At 36.7% G+C, this 16,101-nt stretch overlaps 1 protein-coding gene across 1 annotated transcript; it reads left to right on the top strand.

The window, feature by feature from the left end:
- Window positions 1-12,250: 12,250 nt before the first annotated feature.
- Window positions 12,251-13,168, top strand: LOC130043732 (olfactory receptor 4A15-like). The gene has a single exon (XM_056136151.1). The coding sequence runs from the start codon at window positions 12,251-12,253 to the stop codon at window positions 13,166-13,168; it is 918 nt and encodes a 305-aa protein (XP_055992126.1).
- Window positions 13,169-16,101: the final 2,933 nt, after the last annotated feature.

Raw genomic sequence — 16,101 nt, 5'->3', positions numbered from 1 at the left:
TTTTAACCCTTAAAAACCAAGAAAATTTTATAGGTTGATATATATGTAATACTTGGTTAAGATTCTCTCTTGGACATGATATTTAATTTTTATTATGTTTGTGGTTTCAGGATGTTGTACTTATTATTATGGAAAAATGTACTGCATAGAACTTGTTTATATTTAGTCCAAGAAATTAACTGTAGACTCATATATAAGATGTATAATATACTCACAAAATCAACAATTGCAAAAAAAATTCATAAAAAATAGAGAAAAGAGAAGACCCTTCCTCAAAGAAGACCTAGAGATGGCAATGAAACTTACGAGAAAGAGATCATTATCAGTTATCTGGAAAATGTGAATAAAAGTGAAAATGCCATATCACCTCTCACCATAAGAACAGATTATATCAATCTAGAAACAAGTAGTGTTGGTGGTAATATGGTGAAATTACAATCCTCATTTATGATGGAGGCAGTGCCATCTGTTTTAATGTATATGGAAATATAGCTTAAAGTTTTCTAAAAAAAATTAAAATAGGGGCCAGATAGTATAAAAGTTAGGCAATTTCCTTTCTTATGGACCACTTTGGTTCGATTCCAGAACTATATATAGTGCCCTGAGCACCTCCAGGACTGACCCATGGACACAGAATAAGGAATAAGCCCTGACCACAGATAGTTTTGGCCCCAAACCCCACCACCTTCCAAAAATGTTGAAAACAGAATTCACAATGGCTCAGCAATGCCATTCTTGGTATGTATCTCAAGAACACACAAAAACATTAATTCATTAATTCATTAAAATGTATATTGAAATGAACCCTTGAAATTTGGCCACAGAACTGAAGTTACTTAGTGGAAGCAGGAGGGGAACTGAGTTTGTAGGGAGAGTGGACTAGAAGTGAGAGGAAGAAAGTGGTGGTGGGTCTTTGGCATTTTGGCAGTAGCAAAGATGCTGTAATTTTGTACACCCTAAGCATTAGCATGAGTTCATTGTGAAACATGTTATACCAATAATAATATGTGAAACTAAAATAAAATTTCTTACTGTAAAGATATTAATAGAATAATAAAATAATTACCTAGTTCAAATTTAGATCTCTTAGCACATGTTGATAACAGAATAAATCTATGATGCTAGTCTTGCATGTGGTTGACCCTTAGTAATCTTCATCCTGTACGGTCTATGTATGTATGTATGCACCACTAGCTGTAGTCCTGACTGCACCTCAGCATCTTTGGCACTACATGCCTCAGTAGTATCAAATTCTTGGTCCTTCATGTGAACTACTGGACAGGTCTACTTGGCTGAGAGTCATGAGTGGGATCCAAGGGTCTCTTGAGTATCACTTTGGAGGCAAAAAAAATCCCCATAATGTACCTCAAAGTCAACTCTCTGTTTCAAAAGACTGAAGTACATGTCTAAATTATTCGTATCAAGTAGAATCACAAGGTTTTCCTCCTTTGATGGGTATATGGTATGGTTGGTTTTTATTTTTCTTTTTGAAACTAGTGATTACTAAACAATTTTGGAACAACTGCTTTGTTTCACATAACAGAAGTCTTTCTGAGTTTCTGTAAACTCTATGTTCTTGACTGAGTGGTAAATATGGCCTGTTGGTTTACTACTGGTAGTGATTTTTAAAAATTTATGGGTTACAACCAATGATGTCTAGGGGGTCATTTGTGACTCTGTTCAGGGGCCACTTCTGGGGAGGCTCAGGGGACCATATGAGATGCTGGGGATCTACCTGGGTAGCCTGCATGGAAGGTAAGTGTCCTATCAACTGTACTACCATTATTGTTCTTTGATAGCAATTTTGGAAATGAATGTAATGCCATAAAGATAATTTTGAAGGCTCTGACTATATATTTTATTGTCTAACATAAAACACAGGACTGGAGCGGTAGCACAACTGGTAGGATATTTGCCTTGCATGCAGCCGACCCAGGTTCAGTTCCTCCACCCCTCTCAGAGAGCCCGGCAAGCTACCAAGAGTATCTTGCCCGCACAGCAAGGCCTGGCAAGCTACCTGTGAGGTATTCGATATGCCAAAAACAGTAACAACAAGTCTCCCAATTTGTTGTGAGATGCTACTTGTGCTCGCTCAAGCAAATCGATGAACAACTGGAGAACAATGCTAATATAAAACAAAAATAAATAGGAAGGCATAAAACTGAGATTTTTGCTTCATCTCTTTTTCAATTTAGATTTGAATTGACCCAGTGTTTTTAGCAATATAGATGTGGCCATTTATTTAATACAAGTTGGAAAATGTAAGTCATAAAGTTTATTTACATTATTGAAGGAAACACATTGTTTTATAAAATCTATATAAGAAATAAATTCATAGAGTGAACTGAATACTTCAAAATAATCATAATTTGATACTTTTTCGGTATTTGAGTGAGTATAGTGGCATCAAAAATTCATCACATAATTGATAATACAAAGATGATGACCTCAAACTCAGAAAAAAATTCTTCTTGTACTTGCTGAAGTCTTTTTGTTCTTAATTTATACAGATAATTTACTCTAAAAGTAAAATTTTAAATATGAAGCGATAGTACAGCTGTAGGGCATTTGCCTTGCATGCGGTCAACCCGACCGACCCGGGTTCAATTCCTCCGTCCCTCTCAGAGTGCCCAACAAGCTACTGAGAGTATCTCACCCACACGAGAAAGCCTACCAAGCTCCCCGTGATGTATTTAATATGCCAAACACAGTAACAACAAGTTTCAGAATGGAGGTGGTACTGGGTTCGCTCGAGCAAATTGATGAACAGCGGTAGGACAGTGTCAGTGACAGTGACAGATATCTTTGATATAGGATATAAAATTTTAGATATGGTTTAAAAGTATGGAATCACACTTTCCTTTCTTAAGAGGAAAACTAAATTTTTCTAGCATATTTATTGAACAGGGCTGGAGCGATAGCACAGCGGTAGGGCGTTTGCCTTGCACACAGCCAACATGGCCAACCTGAGTTCGATTCCTCCGCCCCTCTCAGAGAGCCCGGCAAGCTACCGAGAGTATCTCGCCCGCACGGCAGAGCCTGGCAAGCTCCCCGTGACGTATTCGATATGCCAGACACAGTAACAACAAAGTCTCCAATGGAGACGTTACTGGGCCCGCTCGAGCTCCAGCAAATCGATTAATTGAACAAGCTATTTTCTGCTCAATACCCTGCAAAACCACTCGTTTAATTTTTTTGTTATATTTGCCCTTTTTTTTGGTTTTGATTTCTGCAAACCGGGATAATATTTATTGAATAAAACTTATTTAGAAAGGTGAGGAAGAGGGTGGATGAGATGAGAAAATTCATGTTTAAGAAAGAACACAGGCTACTCCAGAATGATAAAATGCCAGCAAAGAGACGAAAACAAGCAAATTGATACTGCTCAAGGGAGAACAGGGACTTGAAGAGCAAGCCTAAATACTTGACTTTTTAAAATATTTTGATGGTACAAAAGCTTGCCACAAATGGTGGGGGGGAAGGGCATCTAGGATAGAGAAGGGTCTACCATGCCATAGATAGACAAGAATACTCACTTTGAGAAGGAACTGAGTGCTGTAAGTAGGTAAAGTGATAACCTTATGAAACCTTTCAGCATCTGTGTTGCAAACCATAATGCCTAAAAGGGGAGACAGAGAAAAGAGAGAGAGAGAGAGAGAGAGAGAGAGAGAGAGAGAGAGAGAGAGAGAGAGAGAGAGAGAGAGAGAGAGAATGAGAGAGGGAGAGAAAGAATACTTGCCAGTAGAGATAGGCTTCAGGGAGGGAAACTGGGAATAGTGGAAAATGTATACTGCTGAAGGGACAGGTGATGGAGCATTGTGTGACCAAAACCCAACCATGAACATCTTTGTAACTGTGTCTCTCACAGTGATTCAATTAAAAAATTAAAATAACACCCTGAGTTTTATTGGTTCAAACACAAAGAATACCATGAATTATTGCAGATAGTTTTGGTAAGGAAGAAGATAAGTAATTGATTTGAATACTGGCAAGAATGACCCCCAAGCAATAATTGGGGAAAGACCCTTAAAACCACCAGGTTTCTTGTTAAACTTGATTTTCACTCATATATGTCCTGGGTACAAAGCTTAAATTATATTTTATTATCTTAAATGACTCTTCCAAATATAAATTACTCTTAAGATGTATTAAATGACTTCTATGAATAGCACTATAATAAAAATAATAATATAAATTATTTTTGAAGCATCCTCACCAACAGTGGTTGTTTCCACACTTCTTTATATAAACCATTTTCTTATTTTTTATACTTGTAGGACATTTATTTTTTAAGTTTTTTTAAATTAAAGAACTATAATTTACAAAGTTATTTTTAAGTTTTAGGCATATAATAATTCAACACCAATCCTATCACCAGTTTCAACTTCCCACTGTAAATTTGGTATTATTTTATTCTAACATTCTATTATTTATCCTGGGACTTTAGTCTTAGTTACTAAAACTCACTAGTTTTCTTAGATTTTTTTGAGATTTTCTTTAATGTATTTTGCCTACAAATGAAGAAATTTAAATCTGTCATTTCTAGTATTGCACATTGTATTTCTTTTTCTTGCCTTATTGAGCTAGTTAGGGGAATAAAGACACACATGTAATAAAGGCCCTCCCGTTGATCGTCGATTTGCTCGAGCGGGCCCAGTAACGTCTCCATTGGAGACTTTGGTGTTACTGTGTCTGGCATATCGAATACTCTCGGTAGCTTGCCGGGCTCTCCGAGAGGGGCGGAGGAATCGAACTCGGGTCGGCCATGTTGGCCGCTTGTAAGGCGAACGCCCTACCCGCTGTGCTATTGCTCCAGCCATAATGAACCATCTTTTCCAGAATTTATAATTTGGTATAATTGTCCAGAGGAGTCACATAAAGATAATTCAAGTAATTTGATTTAATTTTTCTTAAACTATTTTATTTCTAGCTGGCAACTGAGTTTGAGAAAATAAAGACCTCAGTTCTAATTTAACTGAGAATTAGGTGATTCATCCTTGACTTGAACTTCTTTGAGAACTGCCATATTTTCTATTTACCTTTGGTTCCAAGTAACATGTTTTTTGGTCTTCATGAATTTTGCTGTTTACAAAAAGTTCTTGACTTTCATAGACTTATAACTTATTTGTTGTCTTCTATACAATAATAAGAATCTATAGGGAAAGTCAGCTTAGCATTACAGAGTTTAAGCTATGGTGTTTAGGTTTTTAGAATTAGTCCACGAGTTGAGAACAAAGAAGTTCCCCAATACTCTGTAAATAATAGCATTCTCTTTCCTTAAAAAGTGCCTCCAACCTCCGACTACTGATTAAGCTGCTTAATGGCCACAATCCCAGAGATATGCAAACGAATCTCAGAACCTAGCAGCTTTTGACAGAAATGTGTCCAGACTTCGCATTAGGTTACTGGTGCAAGGCCACCCCAGGTGGGAAAAGGTGTCGTCCTTCCACCTATTCCCCCGGTGGCTCAGTGGGGAAATCATCTTCCAGAGGCCATTGGACAGTCAGGTATGGGCCAGCAGTGACGAGACACTAGAGGCCTCACGGGACGGGGTTGGAGCCGGCCCTTGTCCTCCTGTGCCACAATGATATCCTGTCACCGCCCACAAACGGCAGCTTCAGCTATTGATTAAGCTGCTTATCAGTCATGATCCCAGAGACACGTAAATGACTCTCGGAACTCAGTGGCTTTCAACAGAAATCCCTCCAAATTTAATTATTTAAATTTCAGAATTCCAAAATTGCATGGCTGCTATTGTGGTCATATGACATCATATGCTATTCATAATCAGCAGTAGAAAACAAATTGTCTAATGTTGCCCTTTCAGCAGGTCTGAATGTTGGGGAGAAATTCCAAATAATAATGGTGTGTCTGGTGTTGAAATATTGAATGTAATCAAAGTAGAGAGAGTAATGTGGAAATCATCTGCCACACAGGTAGGGGGAGGGTGTGAAATGGGGGGTATACTGGGGTTTTTGGTTGTGGAAAATGTGCACTGGTGAAGGGACAGGTGTTTCATCACTGTCTGACTGAGACTTAAACCCGAGACTTTGTAACTGTTCTCATGGTGATTCAATATATATATATATATATATATATATATATATATATATATATATATATCGTGTCTCCACGATGCCACTGGACTCTTGTCAGGCTACCTCATACAGGGCAACCTGGAGGAGGGTGGGTGAGTCCCTTCACCACCTGACTCAAAAGAGGCACGACAGCCAAAAACCTTGAGAACTTAATTGCCGCCATGCTTATCGCTGATCTCCACAGACTTGGATGAGCCTCATCCATGAGTGAATCTGCTGAAAAACCCAGGTTTGAGGAACTTGTGAATGACAATTCCAGGCTCGCACGAAGTAAGGAATTGGTGATGTCCCCTCATCGCCTTGTGTTCCCAGTAGCCTGGCAGTCACATCCATGAACTGCCTCTGGTGTCATATAAACTCATTAACAGTCATGAACCAGAGACTCAAAAATAAATCTCCGAAGGGGAAGAGAGCAATACGCTGCAAAGATGCCTCCAGATCCCAATGTCACCATTCAGTTAGAAATTTAATTCTAGCTGTATCACCCTATTTAAAATCTTAGAATTTCTGAAGTGCGCTCTACTAAATCTCATACTCTATACTAGGGCTTAATGGCTCCATGGTGATACAACAATCTTCACACACTTTCCTACAAAGAAACTTTTTTTTTGAGAACCTTTAGTGAATCATTCATAAGAAGCAACGTGAAATAAATTATTTAGGCTCTGCTTTGGGGGCAAGCTTTGGGAATCTGAGTGTAAAAATTCAAAATATTGGTGGTGGGAAGGTATAATGGTGGTGGGATTAGTGTTGGAATATTGAATGTAATCAATTACTGTGAACAACTTTATAAAAATAAAATGAGATTAAAAAATGCCTCCAGTGTTTCTGAGGTAACTAAAGTGGATATGTGTTACATATGCAGGAGACCCAGTTTCTAAAGAGCACAGTGTTGCTCACAGACATTCTCCACACGCCTTGCCCATGAGTGAATCTGCAGAAAACTCAGGTATGCGGGACTTTGTGACTGAAAACTCTGGGTTCAGTTGAACCAGGCACAGGGATCACCCATGTGATCTCCCTGACTCTGGCAACTCAGCAGTCACACCCATAAACCACCTCTGGCTGGTGCCAGATAATTTTCTCATTGGCCACAATCCAGTGTTGCCTTGTCCTTCTCTCCCTGAAGGGAGCATAACACGACATATGCCATAACCATGCTGGACCCTGCATCAGACTGTTTCATTCAGGGTGCCCCAGAGGTGGCGGTTGAGACCCCTCTCCACCCCAAGGAACCCAGATCTGGCAGCCAAAATCCCCCAGAACTCAACTGCTCCATGCTCACAGCCGCTCTCCATATGCTAGGGATGAGCCTCATCCAGAAGTGAATGTATTTCTGAACTGAATTCAGCTGCATGATAACTCATACCTCACACCACCCATACTCTAAGAGTATCACACTATATTTGATGGGGTTTAAAGTAGGAGACACTGAATCTTAGAGGGAAATATTATATATGTTATATATAATATTTATATATATTTCCCACATATATATAAAATTTTCCCATATATATGGGCTGGAGCGATAGCACAGCAGGTAGAGTGTTTGCCTTGCATGCGGCCAACCGGGCTGACCAGAGTTCAATTCCTTGGCCCCCCCTTGGAGAGCCAGTTAAGCTACTGATAGTATCTCGCCCACACAGCAAAGCCTGGCAAGCTACCCATGACGTTTTTGATATGCCAAACACAGTAACAAGTCTCACAATCTTACTGGGCTCACTCGAGCAAACTGATGAACAACGGAAGGACAGTGACAGTGATATCACTTGATCACTTGGCATCCCGTTAATCGGCGATTTGCTCAAGCGGGCGCCAGTAATGTCTCCATTTGTCCCTGTCACGTTCTAGTGTAGCCCAATGGCATCTGTTCGCTCTAGGAACATGAAGAGCTTCAAACCGTTCGTTCATGATCTTGATGAAGAAGTCTGACCAACTGATAGGTGGGCGGGCACGCGGTCTTTTGACATCCCGTGGAATCCAGTCAGTAACAGCTCTAGTCCAGCGGTCGTCTTTAAATCTCATTACGTGACCAGCCCATCTGATTTTTGACAACTTGGCAAACGAGACAGTGTCCCTGATTCTTGATCATCGATGGATGTTGGAACTCCGGATTTTTTCTTGATCGTTTGTACTTTCAATGCACATATGCTAGCATCAGACAGTGATATATAGATATAGATATCTATCTCTATAAAAATCAAAGCACACAAGACTCAACCATTAACAACGTTAGTGATCTCTTATAGAAGGGCTTAATGCCCTCTGGGTGAAATACAACAATTTTCACACTCTTTCCTCTAAGGAAACTTTTTTGTAGCATTTTCAGTGGTTTTTTTTTTATATATATATAACAAACAAAATAAACTATTTCGGTTCTGCTTTGGGTCAGGGGTTTGGGTTTGGGATGGAAACATCAGAAATATGGTGGTGAGACAGTATAACAGTAGTGATATTGGAGTTTGAATATTAAATGTAATCAAATATTGTGAAGTACTTTATTAAATAAATAAATAAAGAGCATAGTGTTGTCTGTAGAGCATTGTAGACACAGAGTTGGAAGTAGCTCTTCAACATTACTGAGTGTGGTCAATAAACGAACAATAACAAAACAGCAACACAGCTTATATATTGGACCAGGAATGTAGCTCAGCCATACAGTGCTCACCTTGCGTTTGTGAGACCCTGGGTTCAATACCTGGCACTGTCCCTCTCTTACAAAAGGAAAGATATTGCCCCTACAATTTTGTTTGTCTTTTTCAGATTCTTGAGATGGAAATTTAGTTTATTTTAACATTTGTTATTTATTATACTTAAAGCTATACTTGTGTTTCTAAGTACTCCTTTGGATTCTATAAATATATTAAAAATGTATTGCTTTTTATTATATTTAATTTATGGAAATTTAAATTTGGGTTGCTATGCCATTGTTATTAGTTTCTAATTGAATTCCATTATTATCAGTTCTATGTTCTATATTATTTTGGTCTCTAAAATATTTTAGAATTATAATTGATATTTTAATGAATTGTCCATGAGTGAGCACATGAAAGGAACAACATGAAAATTTTGATTTAGCATCTGAGAATGTTTATTCATATCATTTGTCTACTAGAATTTTCCTTTTTGTGATTTAAGCTCACACTTATGTGTTTGTTCCCCTAGAGGACATATAAGTCCTGTTTTACATGATTATCCTGGTGGCATCTCTGGAGATGAAGAGTAAACTTAGAATTCTGATTAGGTCCCAATGAATTTAATTAGAGAAAAAAATCACTTATGGAGATGAGCCAAGTGAATTACTTTACAAGATGTACTACACTTCAATAATAGACAAACTGTTTATACACCATTTTCCTTACCCCAGAGATTGATTCTTATCCTAGTCATCACATGAATGATATTTTCAAGACCTTACATGATTGATTCAAAGTATATGCAGGATATATAAAATAGTTTTTCAAGTTTTGGGCAAATCAACTTTAATTGTCTTATGAAGACAGACATTTAAAACTATTTGAAAAGCAAAATGAAATACTATCATTTCATATCATGGGTGGTTGGACTTAGGGATTATTCTGGATGGTGCTTGGGTGCCCAGACACAGTTTTGGGTATAGAACTAGGGTTAGTTCTGTACAAGGCAAGCATCTCAACCCCAATACTATCTCTTCAACCCCATATTTTACCACTTCCATTGGTAAAAAATAAACTTACAGATATTTATGAAAACAGTTCACAGCTTTTTCTTTCACAAAGTTAACTTTTTATCTATCCTATAATGTTGAGTTAGAGTTTGTTTTTTATTATGAAAAATTCTGGTAATATAAAAAATATTTGTTCTCCAATTTTTGTGACATTTGTCCTTATGTTAGAAACCCTACCAATTTAAAGGTAATGTTTCTCACACTGGTCAAAAATGAATCAGTCTTTCTTCAGGCTTGGAAAATGTCGGTCAGGTGGAGCCAATTTAGGTGGCAGTGATGGTACCTGTTCTTTTTCTGCTCTCTGTATACAGAGATGACATCAGTGTACAAAGTGCAAGGGAGAAACTCACCGTTCAGCAGGTAGGTGGAATATTGGTCTCATAATACAGCAGTGCCAGGAAGGGTATTAATTCATAATTTTCTAAACTAGACTTATCCGATAGAAAACTTGCATTTGAGAATTTGTAGTTCTTTCAAAAGTTCTATGGTATTCTGATGATCCTGTTAGGTTTCTAAGTGATGACTAATATGGGGAATGATTTTGTTACATTCTTTCGAATATTTTCATACTATGAAAATTGCTTATCTTTTTTCTTTCTCTGCCAGCAGTATTTTTCTGCAGAGGTGAACTTCCTCTGCGAGGCTAGCGGTGGCAACTGTAACTACACACTGCAGTCTTTAGGGGGATATATTGAATGGATTGATGTTGGCATTCACACATGTAGCTTGGGTTGGACCACTTGCACATCTCCAGATGTGTTCTTAAAAACTATATTCAAAAGTTCTTTTTGAGGACTATCTATCTATCTATCTATCTATCTATCTATCATCATCATCTCTCTTTGTGACTATCATCATCTCTATTTAATCTGTCTGTTGGTTGGGGAATTCCTGGCAATATGTAGGATCTATTCTAAGCTTAGTACTCAGGATGGTTCCTAGAGGTGCTCAGGGGAGCATGCAGTGGCATGAATTGAATCCAGGCTTCCTGCAGGCAAAGTATGTGATTTAGCAGCTCTCAAAGCCCCCTATTTGAGATTATTTTAAGGACCATATCTTGATATTCTTGTGATTGGACAATGATATTTTCTATTCTATCATTTGTTAATTTTTAAAGTCTCAAGAACAATGTAAAATTTAGAGTTTTATTTGGGTGGCTTTCAAGAACAAAAAGTAATACTCCGCAAGACAGCTTTATTTCAATACCTACCTTCCTATTTTGAGATGAGTTTTAGCACAAGATTATATGGTTATGGTGCATTGGATGTATTTTGCTAAAAATGAGCTTGTTTAATTTTTTTCAACAATTTTGATATTTTTTCTTTTATTAATTTCTTGGGGCTACTTTTATGTTATTGAACATGAATCCTATGTTATTGAACATGAACCCTATTTGTGTTCTCTAAGGTGTAAATCATTTTGTTAAAACGAATTTAATACATTAACTATATGATATCTTTTCTTATATTATTACAAATTTAAAATTGTCTGATGTGGTTATTTGAGATTTCAATGACTAGTCAAGATTTTTCTGTCCTATAGTTTTTCAAAGAGCCATTCAATTTATTAACTTAAAAATAAATATAAAGAAAATTTCCTTTAAGTTTTTTGTCAAACTTTTAACCACTTAAAATATTTTTGTGTAATATATTTACTGTATTTTTCATTACTTGATAATTTGACTTCCTGTTACTCATTGATTTGCTTGAGTGGGCACCAGTAACATCTCCATTCATCCCTGTCATGTGCTAGTGTAGCCCAATGGCATCTGCTCGCTCCAGGAACATGAAGAGCCTCAAACCGATTGTTCAGGGTCTTGATGAAGAAGTCTGAGCATCTCATAGGTGGGTGGCCATGCAATCTTTAGATGTTCCATGGAATCCAGTCGTAATGGCTCTTGTAGCTGTCATCTCCAAATTGCATTAGTGTCCAGCCCATCTGATTTTCAACGCCTTGGCAAATGAGAGATCATCCCTGATTCTCAATCATTGACGAAGGTCAGAACTCCAGATTCCTTCTCTCATTTGAGTGAAGCATGATACTCCAAGAATAGCTCTTTCGATTCCTCTTTAGAAGACCCGAATAGGGTTCTCATCCTGTTTTCGTAGGGCCGAGGTCTCTGAGGCGGATATTAATACAGTATTATTTCATAACCTTGCAAATTCAAATCTAATTATGACAGCTCATTATTGAATAATATGTCATTTTCTGTAGATATCTTTAACTACTTGTCTCTCCAGTAGTGTGTAAGATCGCTAAGGTTAGGTATCATTATCTATATAACCTTAGAGTTTGTACTCTGTGTGTTTGCCAAAAGAAAATAATCTTGGCGCCTACTGATTGAGTGAAGAAAAAGGTTACCTTAAATTTTGGGAGGTCACTGATATTCATTATATTTACAGCTAATTTTCTCCTGAACTCTACAAAGAGACAGACAGGAGATCCAATGGAGCAAAGGAACAACGTGACTGAGTTTGTCCTCTTGGGGCTCACTCAGAGCATCCAAGGTCAGAAGATATTGTTTGTTGTCTTCTTGCTGTGCTACATTGTGACAATGGTGGGGAACCTGCTCATAGTCGTGACTGTGATGTTCAGTCCAACCCTGGATGCCCCTATGTACTTTTTTCTTGGCAACTTATCATTCATGGATGCTATTTATGCAACAACAGTCACCCCAAATATGATTATAGACTTGCTCTATGTGAAGAAAACCATTTCCTTCCATGCCTGCATGAGCCAGCTTTTCATAGGGCACTTATCTGGGGGTTCTGAGATTATACTCCTGGTGGCCATGGCCTATGACCGCTATGTGGCCATCTGTAAACCCTTGCATTATTCAACAATTATGAATAAACGGGTGTGTGTTCTTCTGCTAACGTTGTCCTGGTCTGGGGGCTTTTTGCATGCTGTAGTTAAACTCTTTTCTGTTTACAAACTTCCCTTTTGTGGCCCCAATGTCATTGACCATTTCATCTGTGACATGTACCCCTTATTAAAACTTGCCTGTACTGATACCTACGTTATTGGTCTCACTGTGATTGCCAATGATGGGACAATTTGTGTGGTCATTTTCGTGCTCTTACTCATTTCCTATGGGGTCATTCTGCGCTCCCTAAAGAATGTTAGTCAAGAAGGGAAACGTAAAGCCTTGTCTACCTGCGGCTCCCACATTACTGTGGTGGTCCTTTTCTTTGTACCCTGCATTTTTATGTATGTGAGACCTCCTTCTACCTTACCGATTGATAAATCCTTGACTGTGTTTTACACTGTTGCCACCCCCTTGTTGAATCCACTAATCTATACTCTGAGAAATGCAGAAATAAAAAATGCCATGAGGAAGCTCTGGACCAGAAAAATAAATTGAGAGTGCAAAAATTAAGCAATATTACCTGAAGTGCTTAGTCGTTATGTGTGAGTATTTGAAGTAAATTTCTTCTGAAGTTTATTAATTTGGGCATTTTTTTTTGTTACGTGAATATGGTCAATAATCAAAAATGTATTTTTGAGATGTTTATATTTACTTTGTCAAATACATATTTTTTGCTTAAAGTATAATTTTAGTCATAATTTCTTGTAAAACATGTTTGCTCTTTGCATAAGGCAGTTTATTTTGAGACCATAGATTTTATTTTATTTTTGGTGGGGGGGGTGTATTTGGGTTATATCCTGCAATACTGAAGGGCATAACCCTGTTTTTCTGCTCAGTGATCATTCCTGGAAGTGCTCTGGAAATCATGTGTTGTGCTGAGGTGGCCATATGCAGGACTAGTATCTTAACCCCTATGTTTTCTCTCCAACGCAAATATTTAGTTTTCATGATGAATTATGTTGTAGTTGTTATTGTAATATTTAAATTGTTTAGCTTAATTTTGTGTCTTCATAATATATAAATGTGTTTCTCATATACTTAATACATTAAGATTTAAGATGAATGATATTTGAAACTCTAATATGAGTCATAAAGACAAAATGTTTATTAATTGAATCTGAGTGAATTTGAAGATATGTATAAAATAGCTAACTGTTGCTATTTTCTAATTGGAAAAAGCACATATTTTTAAGTTCAGCTTTTCTATTTTTGTGCTATATTCTTATACAGTAAATTATTCTTGAATTTCAGGATAGTATGTATGTTTTTCAGGTATTCTCATATGCTCTTTGTTTATGTTTCATAATCTTCATAAGGAACCTATCACATGTCAAAGCTTAATAATCTAATCCATGAGGTATTTATAAGAAATTGAGTAAGTAAGTAAGTAAAGTAAAGGCCCTCCCGTTGATCGTCGATTTGCTCGAGCGGGCCCAGTAACGTCTCCATTGGAGACTTTGTTGTTACTGTGTCTGGCATATCGAATACTCTCGGTAGCTTGCCGGGCTCTCCGAGAGGGGCGGAGGAATCGAACTCGGGTCGGCCATGTTGGCCGCTTGTAAGGCGGACGCCCTACCCGCTGTGCTATCGCTCCAGCCATATTTTGTAGGATTCCAGTTCCAGCAAAGATTCAGAAGATAAAATCAATTCTTTCCTCTTATTATTGGAATATGGATTATAGACTTATAATCAGTTTAGAATATTATATTATTTTAGAACTTGTTTATGAACTCTTCTCTCATTAATTTAATCATGCTTGAAACAAAATATTTATGTTTCTTATGTGGGAGGAAACATGGAAAAATAAATTCTTTATACTGTTTCCCTTATTTAACCTAGATTAATGAGTTGTTAAAACTCTGGTGGTAGAAGTTTTATTCATAGTGAATCACACTGTATGAGAAACAATCCTAATTTTTCAACCTATGATATCACAGAGTTTCTTTATTTTATCTCATTGTCTTCCCAATGTTATTTAACATCATATGCTTTATTATGTTATTTATGTTATAGAATGAGGTATTCAACTTTGAACATATCTGTAGAATGAATATTTGTGTTTCCCAAATTAAAAAGTTAAATTTTTTTATGAAGTTGTAGTATTTAGAGGTAAGGCCTTTGGGGAAGTAATTAGGTTATAAAGATGGAGCCCCGTGTATGGGATTAGGTATATATATATGAGAAAGCAAAGGGAAAGAGAAAAAGTGCGAGTAAATTGGATAGCATGAATAAGTCAATTCTCTGATGAATATAATTACATTTTTAATAATTTATTGTACATTTATTGTAAATTTATTGTACATTTATTGTAGCATACACAGATATGACTGACAATATCTGAAATATATATTATGTTATGCAATTTTACCTTAATAAAATTTTTTTGATATTAAACTAGATACCAGATGATTTACTTGGATTTTGTGTTATGTGAGAACAGAAAAGAAAATCTATGAACCGGGTTAAAATTCCTTAGCAGAGCTAGAATCTACCTTAGCAGAGCTAGAATCTATATTTCAGTCATGGACTTTTGCACTGAAAGAATAATAAATAAATTTTAAGTCACCCATTCTCTTATACTGTTTTAGCAGCTGAAATGGAAAACAATGTACTGTTAGTTAAATTTTAGCTTTGTTTCATTATTTCACATGAGGCAATTAAAAATATTACTTCATTATTTCTGCTCACCAGTTTATACACTCTTTGAAGTTAGGGAAAATTGCTCAATGTCTTTGTGCTGTCTGTTGCTTATGCTGTCTGGGATATAAAATCTTACCTATAAATGTTGTCAATCATTTGTGGCTTTAAATTTTTTTATCTATAGAAGTGAGAAATTTTTTGATGAATATCATGTAATATTTATATAAGCATAATATGCATATATTTCTAAAAATGCTTTCATTGATATTTGCTGCAAATATTCTCATTATTTTGCTCTAATAATGGTTTTCTATCTTATTTTTGTAATGTTGTTTATGATTTATTAATTCAATATTCCAACACCAATCCCACCACCTTCCCATCATCATAATTTCCAGTTTTCCCAACCACCACTCAAGCCTGTCCCAGTAGCAGGCCCTAAAGAATTTATTTTTCTATTGCTTGTTATGAATAACTCAAAAAATTATCAATTTCCTTAAAAGAAAATGTGTGAAGATTATTGTATCTCACCCTGGAGCCTTTAAGACTCTGTATAAGAAATTACAAACATGTTGTTACAGGTTGAGCTTTGTGTGTTAATATTTTCTTAATTGAGATTGGTTACTTTATACTTTACATCCCATCCAATGTAGCGTACTACTCCTGGTATTTCAGTGGTGTAGATTTTGTGATGTCAAACAGTCACAAATGCAGTCACACAGAATTCGAAAATTTTGAATGAGGTGATGCAGATAAAGTTAAAGTTTTTAACTTATGGTGACTTTGGT

Source organism: Sorex fumeus, unplaced genomic scaffold (assembly GCF_029834395.1).
Source record: "Sorex fumeus unplaced genomic scaffold, SorFum_2.1 ptg000007l, whole genome shotgun sequence".
NCBI lineage: Eukaryota > Metazoa > Chordata > Mammalia > Eulipotyphla > Soricidae > Sorex > Sorex fumeus.
The sequence above is the reverse complement of the archived record's forward strand: the minus strand, read 5'-3'. Positions and strand labels throughout refer to the sequence as shown.